Source organism: Echinops telfairi, unplaced genomic scaffold (genome assembly GCF_000313985.2).
Source record: "Echinops telfairi isolate 266 unplaced genomic scaffold, ASM31398v2 ScPeMD7_7467;HRSCAF=8505_1, whole genome shotgun sequence".
Taxonomy (NCBI): domain Eukaryota; kingdom Metazoa; phylum Chordata; class Mammalia; order Afrosoricida; family Tenrecidae; genus Echinops; species Echinops telfairi.
In genome coordinates this window covers 23,670,597-23,685,905 of record NW_022111368.1, presented here as the reverse complement: position 1 = coordinate 23,685,905, position 15,309 = coordinate 23,670,597, and the positions used below count along the sequence as shown (strand labels likewise).

At 45.4% G+C, this 15,309-nt stretch overlaps 1 protein-coding gene and 1 pseudogene across 1 annotated transcript in view; one reads left to right on the top strand and one right to left on the bottom strand.

The window, feature by feature from the left end:
- Nucleotides 1-3,749: 3,749 nt before the first annotated feature.
- Nucleotides 3,750-15,309, bottom strand: part of CREG2 (cellular repressor of E1A stimulated genes 2) — a 52,805-nt gene continuing 41,245 nt past the window's right edge. Inside the window, exons 5-6 of the mRNA XM_013005100.3 lie at nucleotides 7,749-7,862; nucleotides 3,750-5,041 (exon numbers count right to left, since the gene is read on the bottom strand). Coding sequence (XP_012860554.2) covers nucleotides 4,894-5,041; nucleotides 7,749-7,862 — 262 coding nt within the window. The 3' untranslated portion in view covers nucleotides 3,750-4,893. The remainder of the gene's footprint in view (nucleotides 5,042-7,748; nucleotides 7,863-15,309) is intronic.
- On the top strand, nucleotides 10,935-11,096 carry LOC115873264 (annotated as a pseudogene).

Genomic DNA, 15,309 nt, shown 5'->3' with positions numbered 1-15,309 from the left:
GGTGATCCCTCTCCCAAGAGGTCACTGCAGTGGGTCAGTCCCTGCTCCACGATAGCTGATAACCACGTGCGACTGAAGGCCTGACCAGAACTGCACTGGAGGACCATCACAGGACTCCGTGAAGGCGCCACTCGGGCGCTGGAGAAACACTCGGATAACTCAGTCGGGCACTGTGACCCATCCTAATTTCAGACGTTTTTCTGTTTGGGGCAGCCAGGGTGGATGAAAACAGGGCCTGACATCATAACCACCTGGCGGCGTGGAAGGGGAGGGGGCGGGGAGTGGGGGGTCCACGGTAACGGTACACGAAGCAAGGACGTGGTCTGAAGTGGATTGCGGTGATGCTTACACAATGCTTCATCACACGGCGGAGCGGTTGAATCGTATGGTGCGTTGATTATAGCTGAATGGAAACCGATGTAAAAGAGCTTGCCCAGGAGGACAGCCCCACCTGGCACTGCAATGTGGGAAGAAACTGGTAGGTACCTGACCCAGGTATCTGAAGCACTTCTTGTACTTCTTCCTGGGCCAAGTGGTCAGGCTCAAGCCCAGATGGTGCCCACACCCCCAGGGACCCATCCAGCAGCAAGCCTACCCACCAAACACCGACTAAGACAGCACCCTACCTCCCCTCTGTGCGTGTCGCTTTGTACAGGGCTTTCCCGGCACTTGTCCATTGTGATTCTCAAGCAAGAAGCAAAATAGCTGACGTTGGTATTTATTTTCTGTTCCATCACCCCACTCTACCCGTGCCTTACACTGCTGCTTTCCTCGCAGTGCGTCCCTTTCAGTGAAATGGTCCTTCCACTGGAGATGCGTATGTCACACAGACAGGTACGCTTCCGGGTAGGAGCTGTCCACAGGAGGACGCTGTGCGAGATTCCAACAGCTGGCATTTGGCTGGCACTCTGCTGGGCAGAACCAGATCACACAGTCAGTAAGGCATGCCTGAGACTAATGGTGCCTTCCCACCAATCCGCAGCATGCAACTTGACCTACCTTCCCCACCTCCCCACCACTGCCACCTTAGAGAAGTGGAGAAAGCTAAGGGAAATTGCTCACCACAGATGAGCAAACTGGTGCCTACACTGCTTACTGGGTAACCTGACCTTGGTCCCCTCGCGTCCTGGTCCCCAAGTCCCCTAAGGCACCAGTGTGGCCAGTAGACCGCCTAGTGATGATGTACACACTTTGACCTATGCCCCAAAGAGGGACAACACCGGTGGCTACATCTCCATTTGCTATGTGCAGAATTAGGCTTATTGTATTTATCGAGGAGCTCTGGGGGAGGTATAGGTTCCATGTTGAGCAGTTAACAGGAAGGTCAGCAGTTTGAATCTACCAGTCGCTCAGCAGGAAAAAGAAGGTTTTCTACTCCTGTAAAGCTTTACAGTCTTGGAAACCCACAGGGGCAATTCTACTCCTATGCATAGGGCCACTCTGAGCTGGAATCCACTTGAGGGGAGTTCGTTTCTCCTTTAGAATGAGGCACTGGAGAGAGTATCCAGTTCCTGCCTTCCGTGTGGGAGACGAAGGTCTTGGTCCCAGTCTACTGTCTTTTCATTCCGTCTCCCACGAATGTTTTGAAGTCCCCTTGTTTGGTTCGTGAGCAGCGGCCACTCTGCGGTCAGTGGTGGCTTTGGTGTTGCTTCCGTGCTCACCAGGTTTCAGCGGAACTTCTGAGGAAGACGCACTAGGGAGCAGGACTTGGAAATTTACTCCTGAAAACCAGCTAATCACACCTTATGGATCACAATGGCCCTGCTCAGGACTGGGCCAAGTTTGTTACATTCTGCGCCGCGTCATTGTGAGTAATGGCTCACTCCAGGAAGGTTAACGACCACCATCAAACCAAACTCACTGCCGTAAAGTCTAATGTGACTCACAGCAGCCTTATGCACAGAGAAGAACGTCCCGGTGTGTTTCCGAGACTGTAACTCTTAGATTCTGCCGACCTTGTGGTTAGCAGACCAATACGTAAACTACTAGCCATCGGGGTTCCTCACAAGAAACACAAACTACCCTTCAAAAAGAAAAAGTCACCGAGCTTCGTTTTTCCGCATTTGAAGTTCAACTGCAAGCTCACTGCGAAGCATCTGTTCTTAGAGATCTAATAATGAAAGGATTGGGTGCAGCTATTATACTCTCATTTAATTGAACATGGAAATCATATCAGTAATGAAATAGTCTTTGGTTAAACATTCATATCTAATTTCAAAAACCTGCATTATAGAGCACAGACAAACCAAAACTCCATTACAGTTTAAATTGTATAATTGAATTTATTTGTTGGTATAGCAATCAAATGAGCATCGATAAATTATCCTACAGAGATTTTATTTTTTCAGCACAGTACTTGATAATCACATTACTAAAAGCCAAACAGACATTCTGGAAAAATTATAGAAATACATTTCAGCCAAAAGACAACTCTTTATAAAGAGTCAATATGTACAAGGCATGCCGAAACAAGAAGCATCAGAATTACTTGATATATGTCAAGTTCATGGATATGTGTAATCACTGTAAGTAAAAATCATTAGGATAGATTGTAGTTAGTCTAGTCACAGAAGCAAACAAACAAAACGAATTATTTCCCAAAATTTATAGGGAAAGAGAAGGGGAATATGAGTTTTTACTATAAACATTAGTTAAGAATAAGTATGTATTATCTAACATACCTATATACACCCACAGCTCAATCATTATATTTATGTCAAAATCTCGAAAATGCTTTCTCCCCCTTTTAAGTGTTCTATATAGATAAAATCTTTACATCAGGTTTTTGAATTCTTGTTAATTTGTATTCAACATTAAATTGAACACTTCTACAAAACTTTTAAGACAGGCTTATATCATTTCTAAAAATGCATGTATTTTTAAAATTTAATCGTTTTATTGGGTGCTCGTACAACTCATCACAATCCATACATCCATTGTGTCAAGCACATTTGTACATTTGTTGCCATCATCATTCTCAAAACATTTGCTTTCTACTTGAGCCATTGGTATCAGCTCCTCATTTTTTTCCCTTCCCTCCCTAACCCCCTCCTTCATGAACCCTTGATAATCTATAAATTATTATTATAAAAATGAATGCATTAATGGTTAACTACTTGTCTTATCTGCTTTTCTCCCAGGCTTTGGCACATAGCTCAGTTCCTCATTTTATTTGAGACTGATAAGAGAGAAAAAACACAACTCATTTAAGTTAAGCTTTAACTTAAATAAACAAATGTTTTTTTCCAAGCTGATTATTGTTAAGCATGCAGTTTTAAGAAATAATACAGAGATCCTGTGTACCCTTGGACCAGTTGCAATATCCTATAAACAAAGTAAAATATCACAGTCAAGATGTTGACATTGTTGCAAAATAGTTCCAGCACCACAGTGATCTTTTGTACTGCCCTTTAATTGCGCCCTCACTCCCCCAACTTCCTTGGCAACAGCTATTCTGTTCTCCATTTCTACCGCTTTGTCATTTCAAAAGAAGTTCAATAAGAGGAATCATACAGTGTGTGGTGACCTTTTGGGACCCGCATTGTTCACTTCAGCATAATTCCTGGGAGCTCCATCCATGTTGTAGCATTTCTTTTCTTTTTTTATTTGTTTTTAAAATGTATATATGTGTTCCTATGTTCTATAATAAAATAAACCCACCAAAGAGGGTCTATAGCCAGTCTAGAAAGGCAGAGAACTTGGGTACTGCTAGATTTTTTTGTGGACTTCCATTATAAGACATTTTGGTGTGTACACACTGGGTCATATAGGCCTTAAGTGTGTGCACAACTATAGCCTGGTCTCTGGCAAACACCAGCAGAACGCCTGCACTTACTTTGTGGAAAATACTGTCTGTGGTAAGACTCAAACTTGAAACTTTTTTGGGGTGGGTCAAGAGCAGCGGCAAAACATCTCCAAACAGGTAAATCATTCTTTCTTACACTCGCTTTACTGATCTCCCCAGTTAAAAGACTACCTTTCGGCCTGGTTCTGAGGGCGAGTTCCAGAGTCTGAACTGGGGGATTTGGCCCAATCCCTCTGCGCTTCTGTCTCCTAGTCTGTAAGTGGCGATGATGGCATGCTATCTCATTGGTTGTCAGGCTAAAATGAGATGACTCGTGCCAAGGACCTGGCCAGGGCTTGGGCTGGCGATTCTGCCTGACTTCTTTCCTTCCTTGGCTCACATGGTGCCTTTGCTTCCAAGCTCAACATACCCTCTCTCTTCTTCCGGAAGTCTCATCTACATGCCACTGACCAACCGCCTGCCTGCAAGGGGAAGCCCTGGTTAGAGGTGGGAGTGCCCTGGATGTGGGGAGCCTGGCAACAAAGTCGCCCAGTCCTCTTTAGTGCTCTGCCATGGCCTGCTGGGCACTGCACTCTGTGTGTTGTTGCGCTGCTTGTCACAAGCGAGCTATACATTCCAGCAAATGCACCTTAGCGATGCACTTGCGATCCAGCAACCCAATGAGCAAACCCACAGAGAGACCTTTAGTGGTGGCAACGAGCTTCACTCTGGTGACTGTGTCTCACGAGACAAAGTCCTCATGTACTTACCGGAGTCATTGGTGTTTCCTAAAGAATGGAACAGCACACTGTTTACACATATCATTTTGACAACCCACGATGAGCCTCAACGATGAGTCTGGATTGGATACAACACAAACAAAGGCTAGACAGGCGAAGATCCCGTGTGAACGGAGGGTTTGCAAATGGCGGCTTTACTCTCAGGTCTAGCCTAGGGTGCCCTGTTCACCCTCATTCCTTCTGCAGGAAGGATAACAGGGCGGCTATGCCATTCAACAAAGAGACCTTGGGCAATAGCCGTCTGGCAACATCACTGAAAACGTTTTCGTGGTAAAGCAAACACAGGGTTTTTTCCCCCTCCTCACTCCATCAGGCCTTTCTTGGAACTGCTTTGAAATATTCCTCTCTTGAGATCTCGGCTGCTCCCCCATACCATGTCTGAAGCCAGACATGCTCTACCCGCATCTTCATGAAGAGCCATTCGTACTGGCGCGGCCACTTCCTCATGACTGGGTGCCTGTGGGGGCAACAGAGAGATTGCTCTAAAGCTGTGCAGTGGCAGCACCAGGGTGGGCATCAGTCTGTGTGATAGATAGCTCACGCGCCACCAACCCTCCCTCCACAGAACTCCCCCCATACCAGCCCATACAGTCTTTAGTAATGTGCATTATCCATTTTAATCATAGAGAATGTGTGATAAATATAGGTGTAAATGGTATAAATGTGATCTTTCTTAGATTAGACGAATACTAACAACAGAATTGTTCTATAAAATCTCTCCACACTGGCTTGCAACATTTTTGGTTACAGCATTATTCGTAACTGATTTGTCCTTTTCTTTAACTATGATTTCATGCTTTAAAAGGTGATCGATACAGGTTCACACATACTGATCAGCACATTATTGGTCACTGGACTACTATAAAATGAGACAAAACCAGCAACTATAAAAGCACTGGTAGCAGCAATCCTGCAACCATAGCGATGATCTATGAGAGCCGATAGGAGCCCTGACGGTGTCGTGGCTACAGGTTAGGCCACTAACCATAAGGTCAGTGGTTTAAAGCCACCAACTGCTCCATGGGAGAAAGACTGGCCATCTCAGAAACCCACAGGAGCAGTTCCATTCTGTCCTATGGCATCACTATGAGTTGGAATCGACTTGATGGTAGTGAGGGCTTTGTTTAGTTGATGAGTAAATGCTTAGATAGACAGGCAGGCTGAACAGGTGTGGGGAGGGCACTTGGGGTATAAATGCTAGGTGTATTTAGCTTTGCTGCAAATGTATCCATGAATGTGGCAGAACACACTGGAGGCAAAAGTATGAATACTTCTTAGAACTAACTCCGCACTTCGAGGTACCAAGTCACTGGGCCTGAAGTGCAATCCTTGGTGTCTGCCAGTCCCGAGGAAGAAGACTGATGAAACGGAAAGGCCTATGGGAACATGTGTCCAGTGGACGAACGGACCCTACAAACATTAGTCTCCACAGCTCTGAGACCTGAAGGACTAGTCAGTGCTGGTCTTCACCGCCACCAGCTCTGAAAGGATCACCCTAGAGGGTGCTGGAGGAGGGGAGAAAATGTGGAACAAAACTCAAAATCATGGACTCTCTCACACTCACTCACTCACTCTCTCACTGACTCACTGACTCACTCACTCTCTCACACTTACTCACTCTCTAAATTAAAATTAAAACAGAAACAAAAACAAACTCAAAATCATGAAAGAGACCAGGCTTACTGGCTGCATAGAGACAGGTGGAGCCCCCAAGACTTAGTCTCGCCTCTGCTACCCTTCAGTTTGGAACTGGATGCACCTCTGTGAGAGAAGAATAAACTCTTTTCTCGAAAGGGCAGCACGAAGTGAAGGACAAAGACCGCGGGCGGGGAAAGCAGGAGGAGGGGACAGGAAGCCGAGGGAGAGAGCAAGAAACGAGGGGTGCTGAGGGGACAGCAACGGATGAGTAGAAACAACGTCAGTGAACGGTTGAATGCAAAACGGATGATCTCCGCACAAGAAAAAGCAAAGAAGGCAAACACTAGCAGCAACCCACACAAGCGCGTGTGCTTGTAGAGCGTGCAGAGGAAACCATGTTCCAACCCACCAGCCACCCAGAGACGCAGGATGAGGTGCCTGCTCCTGCAGACTCACAGCCTCCGAAACTCTCCATAGGGTTGCGGTGGCTCAGGATCGACTCAGTGGCAGCGAGTGCGGTTTGGTGTGATCTGCATGAAATGCTTAAAGAGCGGCGAGCCTGTGAAACAAGCCCGTTCATAGGGAGCCTCATTCCTGCAGAATGCTCAGAACTGCTGAGCCATATGGAGTGGACAAAGACCACCAAGCTGTCTGTTATTGCCGAGTTACCTCCTCCCCTTCAACTCAACTCAATTTACGGCCATTGAGTTGATTCTGACTCATTTCTGAGACTGTACCTCTTTACAGGAGTAGAAATCCCCATCTTTTCCCTTGAGCAGTGGCTGGGTTTCAAACTGCTGACCTTGTGGTCAGAAGCTCAATGGGTGACCAGTATGTCGCCAGGGTTCCTCTGACGACACTGCAATATCCCGAGGGCAAGGATGGTGGCTTACTTTTGTTTTCTAACTTCATGAAAAGAAGCATTTGCCTTATATCCAAACCATCGATAAAGAAAATCCAGAGACCAATTGCACACTGGGAAAACACTAGCAGCAATGAAGTAATATAATAGCTTAGCATTCTTTAAGGAAAAATATGATTTCTTTCTTTCTCTTTTTAAAGCATCATAAACTCAGAAAGAAATCCAAAGTACAGTAGAAAGAACTTTCCCCTGGAACCATTTGAAAGTAAAATACTGCCTCAGTGCTCCCTCACTCCAAACACTTGCACAGCCAAGATGACTGCGGTCGGTCGTTTTAAGTCGCTTAGTTTTCTAAGGAGAGCGGGCACAGGGATGGAACCAGGACGTAGAGATCTGCCACAATGAGACCTCAATCATGTGATTCCATTAGGTGCCTCGAGGCTGACCACTGAAAAACCCACTGCCGTCGAGTCAGTTCCAACTCAAGAGTGACCCTCGTTTGTTTCCCAGGTTGTAAACCTTTACAGGTGGAGAGAGTCTCATCTTTCTTCCAAGGAGCTGCTGGTGGGTTTGAACTGCTGATCTTGTGGTTTGTAGCCCAATGCATAATCCACGACACAACCTTACTGTATAGTTCTGGGCAAACGAGCTTGAAAGCAGATACCTGGAGAACATGGCTTGCTTGGCAAATTCTACTTCTTCTGGAGACACTGTGATCATCTGGCCAGTGAGCGTCAGTCGGGCACATCGAGGATCTTCTGGGTCAACGATGTTTTTTCTGTGTGCGAAGAACATTTTTCATATATTAGAACCACGATCTCATATAAGCCTGAACAATGAAGGGTTTTATTAAAATAAGAACAGTGGTCGCGCTACTGATTCTATCGTATTGTCCGTCCACTGTGGCTGAGAGTCCATTCCATTGCAGAGGCCTGGTGGAGAGCAGTTCTGCCCCTTCGGGTTTCCGAGGCTGAAAATCTGTACAGAAGGAAACTGCTCCATCTCTCTCCTGGGGAAAGGCTAGTGGGTTCGAGTTTCTGACCTTTTGACTAGCAGCTTAGTGCTTTAACCACTGTGCTACCAGGACTCCTCTATTTTGTCTATAATTACCTTTGAAACACTCAGAGTAGCCAATAGAACAAGCATGTCTGTGTAAAATAAAGTCAATCTTCTGCCTAGGAAAAGTTAGGCAATATTTAAAGTACTCTAATAAGGAATCTGAAGGAGCCCGAGTGCCGCTGTCAGGTTGGCTTTGGACTGCTAACCACAAGTTCAGGGGTTCAAATCCACCCGCTGCTCTGTGGGAAAAGGTTATCTGGCTCTCTGGTCCCATAAAGATTCTCAGCCTTGGAAGCCCTGTATAGAGTGGCTGTGGATTTGTGGTAGTTACATAATCTCCTGTCAACTTTCAAAGAGGTGGAGTTTAGTCTGTCAATCAGGTTGCAGCTTGATGACCTAATTTGGAGGTGCTATGGAGATAAATAGCTCATTGGAGGCCAGACACATGCTTTCTGCTTGTCTTTCTGCGAGACATTCCTGATGGCAAGCAACATGGAGCTATACACTGATGGTGCCAGAGCCCTGGAGCTGGAGGAGCCACATGGAGACCCATGTCAGTGCTGAGATGCTCCCACTACCACTGGATCCACAAGACTTTTCACCCACTGGCCTGAGATCTCCCTGCACTGGGTGTCATTGCATGTGCTGCATGAGTCTGAAGAGGAATTTATAGATTGTTATCAGACATATGGGCTAATATCGGACTTATGGACTTGAACTGGACTGGGCAGGGATGTTTTCTTAATATACAATTACTCTTTGATATAAAGTTCTCTCGTATACACATATGTCACTGGATTTGTTTCCCTAGTCTACCCAGACTAACCCAGGGTTGGAATTGGCTCTGTGGGAGTGGTGGCAATATATACCTGTCGGATTTACACTCAGTAGTCAGGACTCCCTGGGCGGCACAAATGGCCATGTGCTTCGCTGCTAAAAGAAAGGTTGGAATCCACCAGCAGCTCCACGGGAGAAAGGACCTGCTGATCTGTTTCTGTATTGATTTCAAGGGAGGTGAGGCAATTGAAGCCATGCAGAGATGGTTCTGAAGGAAGGCCAGGTAATCGACTTAAGGGTGCAGCCTTCCACCCCCTATGGAGCACAGGTCTACTCTGACGTGTCTGCAGAAGCCCCGGGTCACAACCCACTGGATGGCAACGAAAAGCAACAACAAGGTCTTTTAGTAAGTGCCACCCTTTTTATAACAGGAAATAACACGTTTTCTGTTAGATTTATTCCTAGGCACGTTACAGATTATATTGATGTCTTAAATTTGATCTTTTAAACAAAGTACGTTTAAAAAAATGGGTTTTTCCTCAGATAAGTAGCAATGAGATGGACTTTCAATGACTGTTAATGAATTCAGGAAACTTGGAAGCTTTCTTCTCAATACTAGCATTCTGGGTGGGTATTTTCTTGACTTTCCTTGGCAGTTCTATCATTTACAAAAAATAGAGTTTTGTTTATTATTTCCTAATCCTCATATATAGTTCTATGTCTTGCCTTAATGTGTAAGCTGGAGCATCCAGTGATATGGGCCCTTGTCCTGCGCCGCTACATAGAAAGCACGCTGGAGGCTCTGATAGAGATCTTTCCTCTAAGTTGCTAGGAGTTTCTAAAGAGTCATTTCACAAGACCCGTCACTTTATAAAGGGAAAAATAACACTAGGAAGGGGTGCACACCTTAGAACCATTCAAGGACAGAAGGGCTGCATGTGCATTTGCACAAGGACAAAGTTAAGAAGGATTAGGAAAACAAGATGCCTATGGGAAATCCAGAACTGAGCACGCTCAGACCCAAGTCACCTGGGCCTACGGATTAGGCACCAGCGACAAGACATCACATAGGTCTAAGTGTCAGGTGAGCAGGGGATGGGGGCCCATAGACCTCTCTGGTAGTAAGAGGCCCAGGGGGCGGGAGCATTCTCAATACCACTGGGGGGAAGTTGGCAAGCAGAGTCAAGGTCCTGGTGGGTGGGGAGCTGGAGCAGCCAGAGAAGCCCCATGGTTCTCAGAGGGGTGGGTCACTGGGCTGAGGGTCAGGGGTGCTGGAGTGGTCTTGTGCTGCTTGGATGAGGGGCAGGGGTGGGCCCTTGGGCAGTGGGTGGCGATGGGCAAAGGGTGTTGCTAGAATGATTGGGTCAGGTGGGTGCTGGTTGGCAGAGCTGGGTGTGGGGGCAGAGGGCGGTCCCAGCTGTAGTTCTCTAAGGCTTTTGGTGGGAGGATCCCTTCGTCTAGTCATTAAGGGGCGGCGTGCTCTTCCGGCCAGTGGGCGAGGTTGTTGGGCACTGCCGGTTGGCTGGGCAGCACAAGTGTGCGGGTGCAGGGTCTGTGGCTTTGTGTGCACCAGCCACACCACTGCTCTGGAGTGAACCTGTCTCTGCGTCCTAGCTCCCTGCTGACTGTGGAGGCCGAGGTCCCTGGGACTCTGCCCTCCCTCCTCGGGTTCTGTTTCTTACTGGGGCGGCGGGGAAGTTGCCTTAGCGCGTCTCGGAGATCCACAGTGGCTTTGCCTCAGGATGGCTCTGCTGAGTCAGGGTGCTGGCAGAGCTACCCCTCGTCTTCTGTGTCGGTTCACCGTCTCCTTACAGTCGGTGTGCGATTCATTTCGTGCCCTTGTTCTTGATGTTCAGCATTGCGAGATTGTTGTCGTTTTCCCGCCCCCACCCGTGTGTACGCGCGCGTGTGTACACGCACGCTACAGAAAGATGGCATGGTGTGTCTGAATGTCATCACCTTTGATTGAATAATTTTAATGGTGCACCCGAATTCATTATTTCTATTCCTTCTCATAGCTTCTCGGCCTTTTGGCTACGATCAAGTGTAGTATTTCTAGTCCTCCTGAATATAATAGTCTGGTGTTTGAAATGGTCCATATACTCGAAGTTTTCAAATTTTATGGAATAAAGTTGTTCATACGATTATTTCTCTAAATCTATTATCTTTAACGTTTTTCTTTTCATTTTAGGATCACTTTTTTTCTTCAGTATTTTTGCCAGAGGCTTTCAAACAACCAGCTACTCCTTTCCATCTTTTCTTTCATTAAAGCTATACGTTTCTGCATTCAGCATTCCTATCGCCTCCACTTTTTCTTAATTCCGTTTCAAATGATTTTATTGGATGCTTTCTGCATTGATTTTCCAAACATTACTCTTTCCTAATACATGCATTTAGGGTTATAAATGTCCCTCCGATTGCCACGTTTACTATATCCGGCTAGTATAGCTATCATTTTGGCTGAGTTTTGTATAATTTCTAATTTCCATTATGATTTCTTCTCTAATCAGTGAGTACAATAGGCAGAATTCTAAAATGGCCTCCCCCCACTCAGTTTATCCCTTGCTGGTGTAAGCAAATGAGACCTTTGACTTGCTTCTTTCCAATAAAATACTACAATTCGAGCTCCATTGCAATGGGAGGTGGTGAGTGTCCCTCTCATGCTTACAACACAGAGGCTGGAGAGAGGCCTCTGGCCGACCGAGTAGAAGCTGCTATGGCGTGAGCTGCCTAGGGGCATGGGAGTAACCGGGTGGGCTCTAGAGCGGAGGGCCTCACACCAACAGCTGCAAGGAATTGAATTTTGTCAACCTGAAGTTAACCATGCCAGCTTGGACACGGTGCCCTGAGCTCCAGTAACCAACACAGCTTGGTCCACATGTCATGGTCCAACCAGAGGACCCACCTAAACCAGGTCCAGATTTCTGGCCCACAGAAACTGTGAAATAATGGTGCCCTTTCAAGCTACTGTGTGGTAATTTGTGATGTTGCATAGAAAACTTATACGAGTGCAGTGAATCTTTTAGAATTGTGAATTTTAAATTCACCAAAACTGTTTCTGTTACTGATTTGTGGCTCAAATTGCATTTGGTGGGTGTCGTCCATGTAAGTATCAATTGTTTGATGTTTGTTGTATTTTGCCTGCTAGCCTGCCTAAGAAAATGGATATTGTTGGTTGCAGGATATGGTGAAGTAAAAAAAAATATTTTTAATAAATCATTTTATTGGGGCCTCAGACAACTCTTATCACAATCCATCCATCCATCCATCCATTGTGTCAAGCACTTTTGCACATTTGTTGCCATCATCATTCTCAAAACATTTGCTTTACTTGGGCCCTTGGTATCAGCTTCTCATTTCCCCCCTCCCTCCTTCCCTCATGAACCCTTGATAATTTATAAAAACATATTTTTTCATGTCTTAACACTGTTTTTCTACCCAAGTTTCTGTAACTCCCACCAAATGATTGGGTGATACTATGCAATTAGGGTAGTGTAACACTGAGGGTATTGGTCAGTTTGGTTACCACCCTCGCGGCTGTAATCACGAGCCATCTTAGAAGCCGTGGCAGAGGCAGCAAAGGGGAGGCCCTCAGAGGAGCCGCTCAAGATCTCGTCTGGAGCGGTGGAGGCTGCTGAGACAGATGCATCGCAGACTGTGACACAGCGACTCTGAGGGGCAGCCCGGAAACCTGGGCGACCTCTCTGCCATGGTGGCAAAGAATAAGGGACTACGTGGCTGAGAACCGGAGAGAGACTGAGCTGCTGGCTGAGGTGATCAGTGACTTTATCCTTACTGTTTCATGATCCTGACTCAGGGTAGCCTATTAACCTAAAAGGCCCCCTTAACCATGAGTGTTGTTTGTGAGTTCCGTGTGGCCACTGCAATGAATTATGGAACCCAGCATAGATGCAGAGTGGCGGTAAAGAAGGATGCGCCATGGAGCTTTATCTGACCCCTGCCTTATAGCAATGAGGACACCAGAGGCGGTCAGAAATACCTACCTGCGCCATTTATTGAGCCGAATTCTACATATTTCCATAAAAGCAAGCTTCCTAGCTATGTCTTAAAATCTCTCATGCCATTACTAATTATTTTATTTGCTTGCTCTATTGCTTTACCAGAAGGTGTGTTACACACATTAGGTACCTCATTTCTGGCTCTCCATCCCTGCCAGACACAGACACAGACACACAGACACACACACACACACACACTCTCTCTCTCTCTCTCTGCATCCTCTACTTCCAAAGCAGTTATTTTATTCATCGTATCAATATTCAGAGTTACATTATCATGTCTGTTATTTGTAGCTGAGTCATGTACTAACATTAACCCTATTCATTTCCATATATATCCTTACTCTGCAACATTTGATTTCTCATAGCATTACTGTTCTATCTTCCTCTTGGCCTCTAATTTTCTTCCTCCCTTCCTTCTAATCTTTCTTCCTTTTCTTATTGATGCACTTAGCATTGATTCACTCCTAAATGTTTCCTATCGCCTTGGTATGGTAGTGAGTTATGTGCTGGGCTGCTAACTGTAAGGTCAGCAGTTAGAACGTACCAGGAGAAAGATGCTTTCTACTCCTATTGTATTCCAGCTTAAATTCTGAGCACCCTATTTGCCAAAGGCTATGGATGACTGCGAAGGCCCACAATCCATTTGCAGAGTCCCCCCACAGATTAAGTCTCCACTGACTTCCTTCTGATTATGACCGAAGGATGTAGATGACCTTGTTCTCAGGCAGAGTGCACTAGAAAGTGGATTACCCCCACCCCTCTCCAGCCAGTTCAGGGAGGGGCAGTCTCTCTTAGGGACTTTAGGGTGCTCTTGATAGAGATCACCATACTATATTCAGTACTGGGGTGCAGGGTCAGGAGTCATGCCCTATCGGTAGTGCCCTGATGACATTGGTTGGAAGGCCCTGGACCAATAGTGTAGGCTCTTCTATGTAACATAATGTACATGTCCCAATCATGTCCCTGTTCCTGCTTCTGTAGGTCTACCTGTAGCTGTGATGTATTCATCTGCCATCAATCATGACTTTGTGAGTTTCCTTTGCACCAATGCCCTATTTAACTAACGTCTTGACCGAATCTTCAGACTCCATTATGACTTTGTGCTAATAGCCTCCCTCCCTCATCCAGATGAGGTGTCTGTCTTTGTCCCTTTTAAGACTTAATAAATGTTCTCCTTGAATTATATTTGAGACTGGGAGTCTCTTTTGTACCCTAAAACACTATAAAGATTTACAGTCTCAGAAACTGTCTGTTCTACTCTGTCTTAGGGTTGCTATGAATCAGAGTTGACTCAATGGTAATGAGGTTGTTTTTTGGGAAACTTTTCCTTTCAGTGAACTGAAACATAAGATGTACTCCATTATACCCATGAGAAATGAAGGCATTTGTTACACACAAGTCTGTACATGAATCTTCATATCAGCAGTATTCATAAAAGCAAAAGAGGGCTAACAACCCAAGTCTCCATGAAAATTGACAACCCATCTATGTATGGTTTCCCACTCCGCCATAAAAAGGAATGAAGTACTGGGATCTCCTGGAACATGAAAAAATGTGTCCACTCTGGGATATAGATATATACAAATCCCAAGCCACAGAGTAGATTAGGAGCTGTTGGGATAGGAAAGGGGCTGGGAAACGGAGGGGATGGAGCGACTGCTGATGCTGGCAGGGATCTTTTTGGGGCGACAAAAACGTGGTGGAACCGGACCGTGGTGATGGTTGCACAATCTTGTGAATATAGTTTTAAAAACACTGAACTTTCCCCTCTGAGGGGATGAATCTTAAACTATGTGAATTCTATCTCAATTTAAAGACATTTTTAATTTATTTTCCTCCCTCACTGACTTCCATTTGTACAGTTAGCATATACCTGTCCTCTTGAGAACTCTTTACCACTGGCTGGGAAATTCCTATTCCTGTGTTGGAGTACTTCTTTCCTGGGTCTCACATCATTCTCGTTCTCCCTCATTTTGGCAGGATAGAAGTTTCCTGAGTAATGGTGCATGGAATAAAATTATTTGAGGTCTTATATATCCAAGAAGTTTCCTGAGAAATGGTCCATGGAAATAAAACTATTTGAGGCTTTGTATGTCCAAGAATATAATCAGTTAACCCTCCTACTTCACTAGTAGTTTGGGTTCTACATTTGACATTATTTTCCCAAATAATATTGAAAGCATTGCTCCATTTCAGTGTTGCTAATGAAAATCTAATGTAACCGTCTCCTTAATATTTGTGAACTTTCCTCTGCCCCTCTGGAAGTTTTTCTTTTAAAAATAATTTTATTGGGGGCTCTTACAACTCTTACCACAATCTATACATATATCCATGTGTCAAGCCTTTTTGTACATATGCTGCCATCAT